General features: G+C 35.3%; 1 protein-coding gene across 14 annotated transcripts in view; it reads right to left on the bottom strand.

Annotated features, from left to right (window-relative positions):
• Positions 1 to 13,441, bottom strand: part of CLOCK (clock circadian regulator) — a 142,457-nt gene that overhangs the window by 63,966 nt on the left and 65,050 nt on the right. For all 14 annotated transcript variants that reach the window (XM_032400405.1, XM_032400394.1, XM_032400402.1 and 11 more), the window contains 4 exons: positions 12,944 to 13,033; positions 10,527 to 10,586; positions 6,417 to 6,565; positions 3,000 to 3,091 (listed from right to left, as the gene is read on the bottom strand). In XM_032400405.1, the coding sequence (XP_032256296.1) occupies positions 3,000 to 3,091; positions 6,417 to 6,565; positions 10,527 to 10,586; positions 12,944 to 12,990 (348 nt within the window). In that variant the 5' untranslated portion in view covers positions 12,991 to 13,033. The remainder of the gene's footprint in view (positions 1 to 2,999; positions 3,092 to 6,416; positions 6,566 to 10,526; positions 10,587 to 12,943; positions 13,034 to 13,441) is intronic.

A 13,441-nucleotide genomic window follows, 5' to 3' on the forward strand; every position in this document is an offset into this window, starting at 1 on the left:
GAATGAGCTACATACTAGGAAATTACTTCACACAGATAAAACTTTGTAGAAAGATCTGATGAGGATAAATCGTCCTGATTTCCCTGACTACTCTCAAGCTACCCCCTTCTCTCCCAAGGATAAAAAGGAATATTCCTCAGGCAAGAAAGATAAAAGGGAGCCAGACAGGTGGCAGGGGAGGAAAGGTGAGAAAGAGCCAACACATAAATTTTAAGTTTCCCACTTATTTCATTAATTAGCTACCTGACCTTTGGACAAGCTGCAACTTCTCTGGGCCTCATCCATAAAATGAGCTGAATGATTTAATACCTTCTACTATCAGCTCTAATATTCCAAGATAGAGCCTATATTTAAAATTCTGCTGAAAATGGTATCAGGACTGCCTATCTGTAATCTGATCAACACAAGTGGCCAACAGTAACACAACTAGGTTAGTTGGATCAAGGTTGTAATATATACACACATTTATACATATCCTCCTTGTACCTTGTACATATCTTGGCATATTAATGTTAGAATATATATAATATATAGCAGCTAATATATAGTAGTAGATATATTGTACATGTAGTTAATATATAGTAGAATATATAATAGTTGTTAATATTCATTAAAATGCAAAAATGTCCTCAACATATTAATAAATAAATAAATGTAACACTTTTTAGGAATGTAATCTTAAAAGCTGTAAGGATAATAAGACAATTTATATTTCCAAAATTTTTAATATGTTCAAGTTTTCTCTGTTGCATATTACAATGTTCTAATCCCTAGATTTATTTATTTTTTATAGTTATCTACATATGTACTACCTGTGTCTTGACAAATAGTAAAAAAAAAAATTTGGAGACAATCCTTCTCTGTTTAGCCTATTAGTGAATTTACCTTCATTAAGGTATTAAGAAATAAGTGAAGATATTATACAAATCTGTGAATTTATAAGAAATTTTTCACACCAATAAAGCAGAGCGGGTAGTTTATGATTAACATATAAGATCTTATTAAACCACTGCACTGAGATTATAATCATAAAATAAAAATTAAGGAGTGATTAAACGAGCTATTTCCTTTCTCCGTTTAGACATTAGTTTGTGTGTACTCTTTCATACATTACTTATATCTAACAAGATAATTTTGGACAACGTCAATGAGTTTAGTGATGAGTAGATGATCAGAAGGCTATTATAGACCACTCTTTTATGAACTTTAGAAGTAATAAAATAATTTTGTTATAGAAGAACACTTACCTTTTAGAGGAAAAAACCTTAAAATCAGAACTATTATTTGGTTTATAACTAAAGCGTCCACTAATTTAAAGAGCTAATTGCTGGTTTTTAAGCTAAAAGGTCTGTTCTTTGGCTAGCTTTCACTAGTTTCATGAGTGGCAGTGTGCACAGAGGCGCAGGCCATGGAAATCAGAGGCTGCAGGGAATCCTAGCTGAGCTACTTACTCTGTTACTTTGGGTAACATAATCCCTTTGTTCCTCGATTTCCTCATCCAAGGAAAGTAAGAAAGGGATACTAACAGAATATACTTCATAAGATTATTGTGAGCATTCACTGAGTTAATATGTGAAAAGCGCTCAGTTATTTTTCAGATTTTAAGCACAGCTATAAATATATATATAGTCCAACAAATTTTCATATGGTAACATTTCTGCTGAATATGTATTTAATCATCCAGCAATTAACTGTTCCATCTAAAGTATCAACAGAAAAATAACTCGTTAATTTGCAAAATACTTTATGTTGCTTTAGACTTTAGTTGATATACAAAGACACTTGCTATATAGTCATTACACATACATACATGACACAGATAAATGCTTACAGTCTAAAATAATATATCCAAACAAACAGGGTAAGAGATGTAAATTATTTAACAACCTCTAACATCCCTACCTCGACTGCTTTCCTCAGCTCTATGGCTACTTTGTTAAGTGTTTATTTTTCTTATCCTTAACTGTTACTGCCAAAGTATACCACCTCTGTTTCCTAAGTTTTTCTGGAAATTTGATACGGATCTGTGTATTTTGTGTACAAAGATGATACCTATATTATTCTACAAAGGAAACGATTAAAAAGTAGAAAAGTAAAATTGATAGATATGAGTGACTCAAAACTTTTGTGAATTTTATAATTGACTGTATGAGGTATTAAGGGTTTTCAATTATAAGCAAGTATGTTCTGAATTGTTTTCAGAAATAATTTTGTTACAGAACATTTCCTTTTAAAAGTTTCTACTTGAATTAAGAAGGGTTGCCTTTCAATGTATATTTCAATGGTTTAGTATTTTCAAAATACTTCATTTATTATCATTTTATATTTGTATTTAGGTGAATTTCAATTTGTTAAAAAAGATCCTTGGGGAGCACCAGGGTGGCTCAATCTGCCTTCAGCTCAGGTCATGATCCCAGGGTCCTGGGTTCAAGCCCCACATCGGGCTCCCTGCTCTGCGGGAAGCCTGCTTCTCTCCCTCTCCCACTTCCCCTGCTTGTGTTCCCTCTCTTGCTGTGTCTCTCTCTCTCTAATAAATAAATAAATAAAAATCTTCAAAGATTTATTTTTAAGTAATCTCTACACCCAACATGGGGCTCGAACTCATGACCCCGAGATCAAGAGTCGCATGCTTTACTGACTGAGCCAGCCAGGTGCCCCTCATAAATAATATTTAACATGTGATGAATAAAATACACTATTCTTCATTTGAATGTTGTTAGTGGCCTCAGGTAAAGAACTTGATAGCTATAGGTTTCTGACTTTTATTAAGCCTCTCAAAAATCATATAATACTAAAAAATATGAAAATTTAACATTACCTTACCACATAGTACTATTTACTTATAATAATTTTAATTGAAGATATAGTTTATTGATTTACAATGAATCAAGACTTTTCAATATTAAATTAATATTGTTAAAACCATACTAAAATTCGTCACCTCAACGATATCTTTTTCAAGGAAAATAAAACTTTTCAAAAATTAAATGTAGACATACCTCTAACATTAATTGTGTAAATTCTTCATTACTAAGGAATGTAGGTTTCCAGTCCTGTCGAATTTCACTGGCATCTGACTGTGCAGTGATTTCTGTAAAGATTATTTGACACATTAGTGGCATACTCCAAACACAGGGTAGGGGTAAGGGGTGGTACCAAAGTCCAACAAGTTGCCTTCTCTCCTCCCTATTTAAGATGAGAACCACAGGCAATAACATTCATTGGTTTAGGTAGGTATCAGGAGGCACAGGCTTGGGTGTGATGAAATACATGGACTAATGTGGCAAGTTATCTCCTTGGATTTGGTCTCTTGGAAATAACCAGTCTCTGGTTTTTCTTTGGGGAGCTTTGACAGCCTGTATTGCTGAAAGCCTGAGACTGCTTCCTGCTTGACATAATGACCAAATAAGAACCAGAACAAGCATATTAGTATCAAGCATTAGAAAGAAATTCTTTCTTCTCATCCTTCTCTTGACAGTCAAATGGTGGAATGTAGCTACAGCAGTCATAAGGACATGACTCTGGAGGAAAGGAGCCAAGGAGGTCAGTCAGTCAGTCTGCTTTTAACTAAGACGACTTTAGGCTTGCCTAGTACCAGGCAGAAAGATGCCTTCCAATCTGAGGTGCTCTATTCTGAACTAATCAAGGAGACTAAAATTTGGGGAAAAACTTTAAAGTAATAATCCCAGAGTGATTTTGCTTAGTGTCCTCTTGAATGTTTTCTTAGTGGTAGGGAACTGGTCAAAAATCTGGAAATCCCTGGCTTGGAGCACACATTTTAACAAAATTATTAGTTTATTTTGCAACATTTTTCTAATGGATTTAGTTATGAGAAAGCTATTTATAAATGATGAAACATGAACTATTTAGGTAACAAATATTTTTTCCATTTTTAAATGTAGACATACTCAACCAGGCAAAATAAAAATCTATACATAGATTTTACTTTACAAAATATATTCTACTTTGCAATGAAAAGTAGGGACTAATAAGCTGTTTTGATTTTGTATTACCAGATATGTAAACACAGGATATTAAATTGTCACCCAACATTTGGCATATTGGAAATGCCTGTACTACAATATGATGAGTAACTAAGAAGTCTAGCTACTAATTCTGTGGAATATAGTCATGCTTTTCAAATTCACACCAATTATATACACTGAGAAAAAGAATTTAAATCCACAAGCAAATCCATCAAGTTTAGTTACACAGGCTTAGAGTACTAATAAAAGTATTTAAGAACTCCCTTTCAATTTAAGGTAAATTTTTCTTTTGTGAGAATTATATACCCAATTTTGAAAACAAAACAACTGACCTACTGAAATGCCAGAATTAATCCTCTATTATCAGGGGCAAATGCATTCATACAATTTCATTTCATTCAGCAATCATTTATTGAACTGCAATGTCTGAGGGGATTGAGTGTGCTAACAAGGGACACTAAGGTTAGTGAGAATACTATTTGCAGAAGTAAAATGTAATGATAATGGTGACAATAAAAATGAAGACAAGTGATTTTGACACATTTACAGAAGAATCAACAGAATTTGGCAACTGTGATACAGTACTAAGAAAGGTGAAAAAAATCTGAAAGTCTTTTCAGGCTTGAGTCCTAGGGCCTGAAAGGGTAGTGTTGTAAAAATGTAAAAAGGAAGTTGAAAGAAAGAGGTGACTTGACAAAATGAAAATGAATTCACAGTTTCAGATGCACAGAGTTTGAGCACATGCAAAAGAAAGATCTAGAAGTTATCTGGAAACAAAAGACTGACAAGTTTGCATCTAAAAATACAGATATGGTAGTTTAATAGAGAGGCAACAGTTGAAGCTATGGAATGAGATAACCAAGGAAAAGAGTCTAGAGAAAGCAAAAGCACAAAAGGTAACTGGGGGGGAAAAAAGAAAGAGTTCAGTTAGGAATGGGAGGTGAAAAAAGAAGTACAGTATAACACAGGCCAAGGGGGAAAAAAAGCCAGTGGCAGATGGATTAAAATTTCCAGTGCAGGGGCACCTGGGTGGCTCAATAGGTTAAGCTCAATGGGACTCCTGATTTCAGCTCAGGTCATGATCTCAGGATCCTAGGACTGAGCCCCGAATCTGGCTCCACGCTAAGCACGGAGCTTGCTTGGGATTCTCTCTCTCCGTCTGTGCCTCCCCCCCACTCACACACTCTCTCTCTGTAATAAATAAATAAATCCTTTAAAAAAAATTTCCAGTGCATTAGGTATAAGAAAAAGCTATTGCTACTGTTTGATTGGCAGCAGAACAGGTGGGGCTGCTGGCATTTGTTTTTTTTTTTTTTTTTTTTTTTTTTTTTTAAAGATTTTATTTATTTATTTGAGACAGAATGAGAGAGAGAGCACATGAGAGGGGGGAGGGTCAGAGGGAGAAGCAGGCTCCCTGCCGAGCAGGGAGCCCGATGCGGGACTCGATCCAGGGACTCCAGGATCATGACCTGAGCCGAAGGCAGTCGCTTAACCAACTGAGCCACCCAGGCGCCCGGCTGCTGGCATTTGTGAAATTAACAAAAATAATTTCAAAGAGGTGGTGGAGCATAAACCAGCCTGGTAATGCATGACTCAGTAAGCCCTGGAGGAGTGAATAAAAGTACTAGTTACAAATTCTCCTTCGGAGAAGTTTTGCGGTTTCATTTGCATCTGGAAAAGGAAAGGTCCTTCTACACGTTTTTCATCTATTATCTCTGTTACCAAAATACTCAATGTTCTTTAAATTGTTCATGACTCATTTAGTCAAAATGATTTTCTTCGATTAATAATCACTTTATTTTATAAACAGTGTTTCTTTCCTAGACATACACTGAAATCATCTTTTAAAATGGCATACAAGGCCCTCATGATGCGGTTTTTGCCTTTCTTTGAAATATACCCATTAAGTTTCCAACTCAACTATGCTCCAATTACACTGAACCCTCCCTGCTTTTCTGCTTTTGCACACACTATTTCCTATTTCCTCCAGGTGAAATGCTGTTCTCCTTACTTAATCTAAAAGGAGGACTCCGCTGAAAAATCAACCATTTTTAAGGCTTTCCTGACACATATTTTTCCCTCTGTGTTCTCATGGCAAGTTTATGGTTTACAAACACTACTCATGTTTTAAGTATCTGCATTGTAAATTAGCTGTTTACATGTTTGTCTTCCTTGGCTTGAGTTAACTGAGGGCCAGGACTGCTACTCTGCACCCCAAGAATATAGGATTTAGTAGGCACTAAATAAATGTTTGTTGAATGAAATAAAGAACATCTCAGGAAACCTTTAAAAAGGCAATTGATTTCTTTCTCTCAAAAAAAGGTGAGGAAGCATCCAATTTTAAGAATCACTGTCAAGATTCTATCACATTATGCTTTAAGGGAGACTCTGTTATTTAAAAAAATCCGTCTTATAAAGTTAAAATTTTACCTTTATGTTTTCGTAAAAAATCAATGCTCTTCTGCAGAACAGTAGATTTGTCCATCTTCCTAGCATTACCAGGAAGCATGGATCCCAGTTCTTTAATGAGAACATTAAATTGATCTCTACGTTTCTTTTCAGATTTGTTTCTAGATACTCTGATGGAAAAAAAAAATTAAGCAGCTTTCAAACAATCCATTTGATTACACACATAGTTTAATACAATGCTCACTTTGGATACAACTACATACCATGTACTTCCATCAATATAGGTGGTAATAAGTATTTATCCACGGGTTACCAACAATGTACAGTTAATTTTCTTCTCAGCTTATCACTGAAGAACTTACATATTAAGCATTTGGGAAACATGTTCTTAGGAAAATGCCAGTAAGACAAACCTCATTCAAATCTCAGGTTTCATTTAATCTAATATTTACCAGGAATATGTATTTTCCTTATTAGGTTATTATGAATATTACTGAGATACATTTGTGGAACTGCATATAATGTATAAATACAAATTATTCAAAATTACTAGTTAGGAGAAAGTTACCCATCTCCTGTAAGTTTTAAATTACAAACAAATCTAAAAATGAAAATCTCTCTACCCTCAGGCTTATCCATATAGTCTTCCTCTTTATTCCTGTATGCCAGGCTCCAGCACGGAGCTATAACCATTTGTTTGCATATCTCTCTCTCTCCATTAGGCTGTGTACACCTTGATAACAGAGCCCCAATTTTTTCATCTAAGCACTTAAGGGTAACAACTAACAAACAGTAAGCACTCAAAATATGCATGCCAAATGAATAATGAGTACTGTTGTATGTGAAGCAGCTAACCAGTAAACCAATATCGAGTGGCACCAAGACCTTCAGACAGTAAATACAATTATTTATATAGTAATTAATCATTCTATAATACCTCTAATTGTCTACTTTGTGAAGTTAGATTTTCTAATTCAGTTTTTGTTTAAGCAATGTATACTCATTTCCCAAAAGGTCAGAGGATAATTTTATTTATTTTTTGGTTTTCGGTAACAAAGAAGCATTTATTCTATATTAGTACTGGGAAAAAAATACAATGGTTCAAACCTCTTAAGAAACATAATAGATACTAAAATCACTCCTTCATCAAACAGTGAGTGCTTGCTATAACAACAGAGACTATGCTAATAAAGGCTAGGGATATTGGGAAAAGACAAGCTCTTTCAAGAAATTTACCCAATTCCTACGGAAATTCAGAGGAACCAGAGATGGCATTCTCATGCACTGAACTGAGTCATGAAGGCGGAGTGAGAAAAGGACAGTAGTGGAGTGTATGCAAGGCACCGCAGGTACAGGAAACTTGTACAAGAATGAAAACCTATCACAAGTAGTTCAATCTCGCTAACATGGCCAATGAGTAGGCTTTCTGTGCCCCAGTATGCTAGAGCTGGGGGGGAGGGGGTGGGAGACATAAATGCTGGAAAAAATCATGAAGTTTTTATCTTACATAAAAGGATTTTAATTTGGGGCGCGTGATTGGCTCAGTCGGTTAAGCGTCTGCCTTCGGCTCAGGTCATGATCCCGGGGTCCTGGGATCGAGTCCCACATCGGGCTCCCTGCTCTGCGGGAAGCCTGCTTCTCCCTCTCCCACTCCCCCTGCTTGTGTTCCCTCTCTCACTGTGTCTCTCTCTGTCAAAAAAATAAATAAAATCTTTAAAAAAAAAAAAAAAGGATTTTAATTTAATCCTGAAAGTCATGGGAAGGCACTGAAATGTTTTAAAGCAAAAAAATGATGGGAACAGAACTGCTTGTTAGTAAGACCATTCTGGCATCAGAGTGATGAAAGGATCAATGCTTGGTGAAACACATTCATTTAGCAAATACTCTTGAAAACTTACTGTATGGCAAACAAGCCTGGACACCACATGACCATTTAGGAGGCAAGTGCAACATCCTAGCCTATAAACCATGGCAGTGTCAGTGTTAACAGAGTGGTGTGGGTTTGAGGGTTAAGACACAGAACTATCCGTTTTAGGTAAATCAGACCTGGTTTGCAGTGGGAAGCAAAAGGGAAACCTAAGAGGATTCCCAAGTTACTGATAATGCTGTTTATTAATGTGAAATAAAAACATGTGATACCGGTTTTGGTGGACAGATGGTTTGGAGAGAATTTAGATACAATGAAATTGCCTGTTTCACATTTTAAAAGATATACACAAGAGGCTTAGATATGCAGATCTACTTATATTCCTTTATAAAAGAGTAAGAAATAAGCATTTGAGAATTAGCACGTATGAAGTATCTGAACACATGAATTGGGATAAAAATAAAAGTCAATACTCACTGCATACTACTGATGTGCTAGGCACTACTACAAGCACTTATGAAATCTCATTTATTCCTACGAGGTAGACTTTCTTACCACTTTTCATTTTACAGGTGACAACTCAGGCACAAAGGAGAACATGCCCAGTGCCAAACAGCTACCATGAAGTAATAATTCAAATCAGCCATTTTTATTCCAGGGGAAGAAAACATACAGAAATCACATATTGCCAACTCTATCACTGGATCACAACCACTAAAGCCAACTTCACTTCATATTACATTTAGGCTGGAACTTCTCAGCCCTTGTGATGACTTCACTGAGAACAGGCCACAGATGTTTCATTTTGAGGATGGGTATAAAACCCCCTTTGTTCTTGATTCAATACTAAGGTACTTGAACTCATCATTGTTTTAGTCAGAGCTCACTGTGGTCCTCCTTAATTCTGACAGTATAGTGATGTTCTTTCTTTTTCTCCAATGTCTTCCAGAGCCACAGTATTTCTGGTTCCCTAAAAACATTATCAAACTTTCAGAGTCTTCAAAAATAGAATACACTTAGCTTACCTTATCCATCTATAAACTTGGCCTTTAAGACTGTCCAAGTCAATTCCTTACAGTTCTACCTCTTCATTCAGGCAAGACTGAAGAACTTTCCTTCACCAGATTGAAGTTAAGGGATAAGGGGTTGTCCTACATATTTTTAGCTTCAAATCCAGGTCTTTTTATTTCCTTGAATACATTGTATAGTTTTCCTCAAAATCTTCTTAGATATATTTTAATCATTCATTAAAGTATTCAGCAACTTACCTGGTTATTGTATTTTTCATATCCCAGTCCCCCCCCATTTTTTTGCTAAATACAGACATGTAAGAACTATTACTTATTACATGTTTATATTTGTTATCTGTGTATAATACAACAACCACTACCCTTGTCTAAGCACCCACATAGTTCAACACAGCTGGAAAAAAAAAAACCCAGAAAGTGTTTACTACTCATTCTGAGGGACTATAAACTTTGCTATGATGCTACCTGGACCCCTCCCCCTCCTAATACTCTAATTAACTGCCAACACTCCTATTTAAGGTAGAAGCCCCCATCAGTACCACCATGGCTCTAGATCCCATTCCCTCACCTACTTGAGGATACCTCTCCAACAAGTCTTCCCTCCCTTTCCCCACTGTCTACTTTCCCTTCTATGGGAGAATGGAGGCATGTGGAGGTCACAGGGGCCTAGCCTGAAAGAACTCCCAATCGCCAAAGCTGAAACAATTTGAGCAACAAACTAAGAGAGCAGTGGAGTATATAACCTAGAGTATAAAATAAACACATGAGTCCATACAGACATAAAAAAATGGGAAACAATGTTTTTACAGAAATATTCCAAATGTGTGTAGATACCCCCTCCTATGGGAGGTGGAGCTTAATTCCCTCCATTCCTACTCTGAAGGTGGGCTACACTAAATAACTTGCTACCAAAGAACAGAGTAAGTCAAGCAGAAAAGAGTAACTATAATGGTGAATCTGGCAAACCCTACCTTAGCCGAGTGATGAAAGTTAACATCCTTAGTGATGTCTTATAGATATTATATACTCATAATATGTGATGAGATGAGCACTTTTACAGGATACTTTTATTTAAATTATAAACTGCATACTGATAATTTAAGCTTTTCCACCTTGCTAATATATCTAAGTTCTTAAGACAGACAGCTTTTGGAAATCACTGATTTATGATTTATTTACTTTTACATTTACTTATTTATTCATTTATTTACTATTTTACATCTTAAGTTGAACTACCTTTTTGCTTTGTCCTTGTCATCTTCTTCCACCAACCCATCAAAAATACTACCATCTTCTCTAAAAGAAAAAAGAAAGTGGATAGAGAAAATAAGAGCAAACTCATTAAGCAACAGCAATTCCAAAATGACATGTGAATCAAATCAGTTATATCCTAGGATTTTTGTAGAGTTAAAGGACTGTACAAATTCAAACTCAATTAACTGCTAACCTGTTTTCTAACAAGTATTAGAAAATTAAAGTTTATCCATGTTTAATTACATTTTTTAAAAGTTTATCACAAATGTGAATTTTAAAACTACTTATGTACTATATATATGACATGCTAAACCAGAATTTAGTTTAATCAGAGGTTAATACCTTGTTTCAAACTGTTAGTAAGCAATGAAACCTACAGAAAGTCAGTGTATTTGTCATATAAGAGCACAGCTCAAAAAATTTATTTTGAGACATTCTGTTATAAAACCAGAAATCATTCATAAACAGCACAGTATCTAGCATTTAACTTATATTAACACATTTCATTCATTACTGATTCATTTGACAAATATTTATTAATACTCATGTCCCAGGCTCTGTTCTGGACAAGATTACAGAGCACTGAAGCAGTTAATCAAACACAGAAATCCCTGCTCTCCTACAGCTTATTTTCTAGTAGAACGAAAAAAATCAAGAAGGGAATATATGATGGAAAGTTTTATATTTTTAAAAAAGGGGTGATTTTTTATTTACTGCGATGTTACTTTAATCTGAGTGGTTAGAGAAGGACCTGCTGAGGTGCGGACATTTAAACTGAGATCTAAGTGACAAGAGGGGTTGGTTATGGGAAGATCTGGGGGAATAGCATTCTAACAAATGAAATCAAGAGCACTGGTGGCTAACTCCTTAACCTAAGTAGCAATATTAAATAATTTCATATGAATTCATAAATTCACTATTCACTACTTTAACCACACCTTTCTGTGGCCTATAAAGGCACATATAGTGCCTGCTGGACCAACTGCTGAGAACATCTGCAAATCTTGTATCATAGAGCTCCATGTCTGGACTTTCAGGGTTCCATGTGTGCTCTGCAATTTATGAAAACTTTTGTATGTATATGCATGTTATTGAGGAGAGAGTCCATAACTTTCATGATATTCCCAGAGATAATGAACTCATATTAAGAGTCACTGCTTCTGTCTGAACACAGATGTTATCTCTAGATATCATATTGTCTAGAATGGGAATTGGCAATCATCGAGAAGCATAATACCACATATTTAATCTCTTAGGAGCACTGAAGGAACACCCTTTCTGAGGAGACAACTATACATAGAGCCCACCTGAAGATATGGCATAGCCCCAATCTATGGCAGTGCTGCAGAAGGCCTCTCTAAGGAAACTCCTGGCCCCTTAGGTCTTAAGTTCTGGTAGAGTATATATCTTCACTGTTTATCTCACAGGAAAGGGAGATAGGCTGGCCCCAGACGTCAAAGGTCACTTCTGTATACAACTCTAGCTACAAAACTCTTAAAGAATCCCCTATGGAAGAATCACACAGTACACTACAATAAAAATAAAGGAACTTTATCGTCAGACAGACCAACACAGGTCATAATTCCAGCTCAACACTTAATTACGTGACCTTAAACAAGTTATTCAACCTCCCTGACCTATCATTTCCTCAGCTGTAAAATTTCATGGATTATTGTGAGGTTAAATGAAGTAACATATAAAAAGTACTTGACAACAAAGAGCTGTCAAAGAGTAAGAGCTTAAAATATGTTACTGTATTTCATCAAATTAAAAACACCATTGATCTTTATAAAGACTTATGAGTATTTTATATGCCACCAAGACGGGAAAAAAATGCTACCAATTAAACTACGATAAGGCAATTGTAAGATGAAGCTCAGTGTCAGAGGTGTTAAAATGTAAACAAACAAACAAAAAAGTCTTAAAATCAAAGAAACAAGGTTTATCCTCCTCGTAAGAGTATGATTTAAAGACTAGAATCTTAACTAATAAAATCCTAATTATAGTTACCACTTATCAATCACAAATGCTAAATGCTTAAAGGGATGGAGTTAGCACCAATAGATAAGGAGAAAAAACAAGACATAAAGAGATAGAAGATTCCATAAGATGCCAAGGAAACATTTGCCACTGTCACAATTTCTTTCAGAGGAGCTCTGACCAAATACTCAAAATTACAGTTCAAGATCTGTTTAGGACACAAACCATATGCTGCTGACTTTGGCTATAGATAATATCAATATGTCTTACTATTACAATGTTTGCTCAATACGGAAATTGAATGTAATAGGAATTATGTTTAAACATGAAACTCCTTTTATCAGTTTGATACAGACCATTACTCTAATAATAAATTTTAAAATAGCTTTATAGGATTCATAGCGTCTTTAAAAACATACCTGTCAACAATCGAGCTCATTTTACTACAGCTTACGGTAAACAACATAACATAATACGTTTTCGTCTTGTGGTAGACATTTGTACTTCTCCTTGGGTGGAAGGAAAAATAAACAGTCATTAGTTTTCAAAAAATTTACTTCTACAAACATAGTAATGTTGAGGAACACTGTAGGTTATCATAGAGAATTCAAATGTTTTGGTTTGTACCCAGGGCTGAAACATTATTTTCAAGCAAATAGCTGGGGCACATGTGAGGCTTCCTTCTAAAAAAGGAACACGGGGGAAAAAAATTGAGGATTCATTTTCTATTATAAAGTAATAAAAAAGGCTACTCTTAATATTTAGTATATGTATTAATTAGACTATGTAACTGTGAATAGGTTACAATTCAAAAAGATATGTACACCCCTATGTTCATGCATCAGTATTTACAACAGCCAAGATAGAGAAACAACCTAGGGGCCTATCGATATAGATGAATGGATAAAGATGTGGTG

Source organism: Phoca vitulina, unplaced genomic scaffold, assembly GCF_004348235.1.
Source record: "Phoca vitulina isolate PV1807 unplaced genomic scaffold, GSC_HSeal_1.0 scaffold3, whole genome shotgun sequence".
NCBI classification, from domain to species: domain Eukaryota; kingdom Metazoa; phylum Chordata; class Mammalia; order Carnivora; family Phocidae; genus Phoca; species Phoca vitulina.